Source organism: Lissotriton helveticus, assembly GCF_964261635.1.
Source record: "Lissotriton helveticus chromosome 1_1 unlocalized genomic scaffold, aLisHel1.1 SUPER_1_unloc_55, whole genome shotgun sequence".
In the NCBI taxonomy this organism is placed as follows: domain Eukaryota; kingdom Metazoa; phylum Chordata; class Amphibia; order Caudata; family Salamandridae; genus Lissotriton; species Lissotriton helveticus.
Window position 1 is genome coordinate 389,173 of NW_027611698.1, and position 6,239 is coordinate 395,411.

The window sequence follows — 6,239 nt, forward strand, 5'->3', positions numbered from 1 at the left end:
GCCTGTGCCTGCGGAAAAATTTACGTAGGGAGTACTGTAAGGAGGCTTAAAGATAGGATGGTGGAGCACTATCGGGCACTCAAGAATGGAGATACGAGATACCCGATAGCGTCACATTCTATACAAAACAGCAATGATAAGGAGAATCATAAATTCTCATTCCATGGTATTGAACAGGTGGTACTTGATAAACGTGGAGGAGATAGAACACTGAAATTAAGACGGAGAGAGGCACGCTGGATTATGGTCCTTCGGGCTGTAGAAGAAGGACTTAATATCGACACAGAACTGCAATATTTCTTAGGAGATTAATCAAGTTCATTGTGTAACAGTATTTGATTTGGCTCTTGTTTGTTTACGTATGGCATTAATACAGTGTTACAACTGAAAATTTTATTACCTAATGAAACCCGGGTACTTCAAATGTTTATGCCATGACCCCTTTAGATTGATAATGTTTGAATTCTATCAGGTTTTAACATAGGAGTGACGCGGGACGCTCAACACTCTGTCACCACATAACCAAACAAGTTATTTGTACACTTTGCAGAATTTATGACCTATTAACTGAATTTGATGATACTTCCAAAATATACGGAATCGTGACCCCCCTTTTTATGAATTGGATTACAGTAGTTAGTGATAGGTATCTCGTTCTATAGATTAGTGATAATCCCAACCATTCCAAGATGGCGGCGGAAATCTGACCTATGTGATCCTTATTATAGCGTTGTGATAAATTCGGCATATGGTTTTAATAACTATTTAGTCTATTCACATAAATACCAATACTTTTGAATAAGTAGTTTGATATGAATTTTGTGGATGGAGAACAGTAGCCTAGCGACCGTATACTTCCCTCTTACAAATACTACCCGTCACAAGATGGCGGTAAGAAACTGGCTACCGCGATCGAATATAATAGACATTGAGCAAATGGGATATTCGACATATGGAGCAATAATGTCGTTATTCTTGATATATTGATAGGTTTTTATGCCTAAATACAATGGGGCAAATACATTATATTAAAATAGATTAACGTGTTTAACGAACATGCTTCAAGATGGCGGCTGCCATTTGACAATTTAAGTTGGCCCGATAGTACCTCACTGGTACTACTTTAGAAAGATGGCGGCTACCACACACGCCGGTTGTTGATACATGAGGAGTCATTACTAAATATATCACGACAGAGGGATATAGGTAAGAGTTATCCTCTGTACCGCTATTTACACTAAGTATATTTACTGACAGGAGATTCATAATTAATGGCTCTTCTTTGATAGACCCTGTATACCGGACTCATCTCGGAACGAGAGTGCGGGATGTTTAACGGGTGCAAGATTAGGTAAGACAGAGTATGGCGAACTAATATTACCGCTATTGTTTCTTATATATAGCAAGATAAATAACAGAGGCATGTTCTGATTTATTCTGACAGACTGACTAACGTGAGATAACTTGTGGCATCAGATATTAACGCGAGTGAGAACGGAGAGAGGTATACCTTGATATTTATCGTTTTTTAAGTTGTGAACATATTCACTCGAGATATTGAGATTAGTTTCACTATTTAATTTCTTGGTCGTGCATGGCCTAACAGATGTAGATGGACCTAAGTAATATGGTTCTTGCTGATTGTGGTGACATTGTTTAGAGCCTCCCTATGTCATTCCAGGAATTGTTGCTTGCAGAGCCAGATTAGAGCTCGAAACTGCTAACGATTTAAGGACAAATATTAATGGAATAAGGTAATTAAATTAGGTGGAATGAATTTGGCACAAGGACAGAATGTTTTTTCTGTGTGTTATGTTTTTTCACTGGGATCCACTTAATGTACATCAGATGTGTCACTATTAAGAGGGTGCTGTGTTTATGCTCTCACCTAGGTGGTGAATTTTTGTAACCTGAATTAACTTCTCTTAAATTGAACCTATAATCTTGAGCATATACTTGATTATCATACTGTATTATTTTGGCTTGCAGCCCTGATGAAGTTGGTTGGCATTGATAAATGCCCAACGAAACACGTGTTGGCTGGTGCTGATGCACATTGGAAGTTGTGAAATCTTGAAATTTTGCTTTGAAATTTATTAACGTGGAACTTTGGAATTCTTCGAGTGAATAAAGAACTCGTGAGACAGAACAGAACTTTGGATTGACATTTTCTATTTGACTTTGGATTGATGTACTTTGAATTTGGTGCATGAAAGCCCCTGTACAGACATTGATCCTGGTGCTTTAACACTTTACGAGTTGAGGAAGTGTTCACAATTTTTCATACTCTTGATCTACTGATTTTTATATTTGTTTTGCTGTTGCTGAGATAAACAGCAATAGAATTTTGATTGCTCGACAGGAATCTATATTTAGTTTCTATCTTGGAGTCTCCAAGATTACTTAAGGAAGTTTGGTAACCTTCCTTCCAGTCTTGTAGCAGTCTGTTGGATAACTTTGTGATTACAATTTAGCCTTACTTATAGCTGAGCGCCCTTTGTCCTTGTTGCCTCCCCTTTTGTTAGCACCTCCATGAACAATATGATTTGCTGTATGGCACAACATCCTGATGCCCACCGTGCTGTCTTGCGTCTTCCTGATCCATCGCTTACTCCAAGAGCTGTTCTTGTTTTAACAAAACCTTGACCATATGCATCTACCCAAAGCTTTAACTAGTATATGACTGCTATGCAAGCACACTTTTTTTTGCTAAGTTACTCTATGAACACCTTTGCTGACATAAATAAGATTGTGGCATGTTCAAAGGAACTTTTATGTAAATATCTCTGTATGGTTAAATATGTCTTAAAATGTCTTCATAAGTTTCAACAATAGTAATAAATGAGATGCTTTTACAATCAATTAAAAATTGTATATGCACATTCCGTTATTTTCCATTTAAGTAATTTAAAACTCTTTACATCCGACAGAAAACAATCCTTGATTGCACAAAATGTTTAAGAATGATGAAGATAATACTGTAAATCTGCAAAGCAAAGTCTGAAACATTGAGTTCCAGTATTCAGGAAAACATAAGTGCCGACAGAGGCAGCCGACCCTGAACATAAACTGACAGATCTTGGAAGTACCGTCAAGGGCAATTCAGTGATTCTACGAGTCTCAGCTGTGCACCTCCGTGTCTCAAGATGAAGAAATGACCTCTAGAAAATTATGACAACACTGATCAACCACTTCTTGTGTAAACATGTCCAGTACCAGCTTTGATCATGAGGTGGTTACAGCAGAGCTCTGCTTCGTAACGTGATATCAGACAACCATTCAGTGCTAGAGGTGTATTGTAAACTCTTTCAAGCGATTCCAAAGCAACCAGCGAAAATCAGAGTTAACTGAAAGTTAAAAGAAATGGGGGTCTGCGATATAAAATACAGAGTACTGTCCCAGTGTGCACCGACCGGAAGGACAATGGATCTTTACTCACAAGCTTGCAGAACCATTATCCATTCTAAAGACACAAGTGCCCACAAAGAAGCCTTACACACGTTATAAGTGTGGCAAGTATTTTGTGATCTTTGCACTTTAGGAAAGCAAACGTGCAAATACCACACACATACATGGAGTGTGAGAATAACACAAGTGCTTTATCTGTCATGTTGGCTGCTCAGAAAGCACAGTCAAGAGATGTAGAAAAATACATACCTGACTCAGAGACACCAACCAAGAAAGAAAAAACACACACTTGCAGTGAATGTGGAAGTAGTTTTACGGAATCATCTAAACTCAGGAGTCATCAGCGAACACACACAGGGGAAAAGCCATTCAAGTGGAGTGAATGTGGGAAGAGCTTTATATATTTACAGAGTCTAAAAAGGCATCAGCGAACACACACTGGAGAAAAACAATATCATGGCAGTGAATGTCTAAAGAGCTGTAGTCAATTATCATAACTTAAAAAGCATCTGAGAACACACACAGCGGAAAAAGCATATAATGGCAGTGAATGTGGAAGTAGTTTGAGTTCCTCTTCAGGATTAAAGCATTATCAACAAACACACACGGGGGATAAACCATATCATTGCAGTGAATGTCTGAAGATCTTTAGTCAATCATCACACCTAAAAAAGCATCAGAGAACACACACAGGAGAAACACCATATCACTGCAGTGAATGTGGAAGTCGTTTTAGGAATTCCTCAACATTAAGGAATCATCAGCGAACACACACAGGGGAAAAACCATACCATTGCAGGGAATGTGGAAGTAGTTTTAGGAATTTGTCAACATTAAGGTATCATCAGCAAACACACACAGGGGAAAAAATGTTTAAGTGCAGTGAATGTGTGAAGAGCTTTAGTCGATTAACAGACTTAAAATACCATCAGAGAAATCACACAGGGGAAAAACCATACAAGTGCAGTGAATGTGTGAAGAGCTTTTGTCGATTAACACACCTCAAACAGCATCAGAAAACACACACTGGGGAAAAACCACACCATTGCAGTGAATGTGGAAGTAGTTTTAGTGAATTTTCAAGATTGAGGATTCATCAGAGAACACACACTGGAGAAAAACCATTCAAGTGCAGTGAATGTGGAAGTAGGTTTAGTTACTCTTCAGGATTAATGTATCATCAACGAATGCACACAGGGGAAAACCCATTTAAGTGCAATGAATGTGGGAAGAGCTTTAGTCAATCTGCACACCTAAAACAGCATCAGAAAACACACACAGGGGAAAAACCGTTCAAGTGCAGCAATTGTGGGAAGAGCTTTATATATTTATCAGCCCTAAAACACCATCAGAGAATAAACACGGGAGAAAAACCATATAATTGCAGCGAATGTGTGAAGAGGTTTGGTCATTTATCAAGCTTAAAAGTGCATCAGCGAACACACACAGGGGAAAAACCATTCAAGTGCAGTGAATGTGGGAAGAGCTTTATGTATTTATCCGCCCTAAAACTCCATCAGAGAACACACACAGGAGAAAAACCATATCATTGCAGTGAATGTGTGAAGAGGTTTAGTCAATTATCAAGCCTTAAACTGCATCAGCGAACACACACTGGGGAAAAACCATTCCAGTGCAGTGAATGTGTGAAGAGGTTTAATCGATTATCAAACCTAAAACAGCATCAAAGAACACACACAGGGGAAAAACCATTCAAGTGCAATGAATGTGGGAAGAGCTTTATGAAGTTATGGAACCTAAAACTCCATCAGAGAACACACACAGGAGAAAAACAATATCATTGCAGTGAATGTGTGAAGAGGTTTAGTCAATTATCAAACCTAAAACAGCATCAGAGAACACACACAGGGGATAAACCATTCAAGTGTAATGAATGTGGGAAGAGCTTTATGTATTTATCCGACCTAAAACTCCATCAGAGAACACACACAGGAGAAAAAATATATAATTGCAGTGAATGTGTGAAGAGGTTTACTCAATTATCAAGCTTTAAACTGCATCAGCGAACACACACTGGGGAAAAACCATTCCAGTGCAGTGAATGTGTGAAGAGGTTTAATCGATTATCAAACCTAAAACAGCATCAGAGAACACACACTGGGGAAAAACCATTCCAGTGCAGTGAATGTGTGAAGAGGTTTAATCAATTATCACACCTAAAACTGCATCAGCGAACACACAAGGGAAAAGCCATTCCAGTGCAGTGAATGTGTGAAGAGCTTCAGTCAATCTTCAAACCTACAAAGACATCAGCGAGTACTCCACCATCACTGAACACACAAAGAAATAAACATAGAGCTTCAGTGAATTTGGTACTAATTTAAGTACATCAACAACAAAACTGACCCATCTGTGGATGTACACTGAAGGAAAAAAAGTGCAGTTATTGTGAGATGAAGGAATTACAGAAAATTATAAAATTACAATAATGCGGGACATTCAAATACCAGCTCATAAAAAGCAGTTGATAGAAGACAAACCTAGTATGAAAGAAGAAAAACCTACATATTTGAAAAATATCAAATTGTCTATTCTCTGCTATCGTTTATTTCCCTACATTTAGGAAAAACATGAAATATCTGGAAACCCATTGGGAGCCTAGCACTGTAGTGTAGTTCCTATATTCCCAATAGGCTCTGCGCATTGGGATAATATATCCTATAGGTTAGACGTAGGACTGAGGTCGACTAGGTCTCTATTAAATATTAAACTTAATTGTGAGTGCCAGCTAGCTCAGAGGTCACTAGAAACTTTCTCGAACAAACAAGAAGGGATTAGTTTATGACAACCGCTTAAAACATGACAACTTT

At 38.3% G+C, this 6,239-nt stretch overlaps 1 protein-coding gene across 1 annotated transcript in view; it reads left to right on the plus strand.

The window, feature by feature from the left end:
- LOC144806235 (uncharacterized) overlaps positions 1–5,636 on the plus strand; it is a 105,275-nt gene extending 99,639 nt beyond the window's left edge. The window contains 2 exon segments of the mRNA XM_078672632.1: positions 3,624–3,854; positions 4,023–5,636. Coding sequence (XP_078528758.1) covers positions 3,624–3,854; positions 4,023–5,636 — 1,845 coding nt within the window.
- Positions 5,637–6,239: the final 603 nt, after the last annotated feature.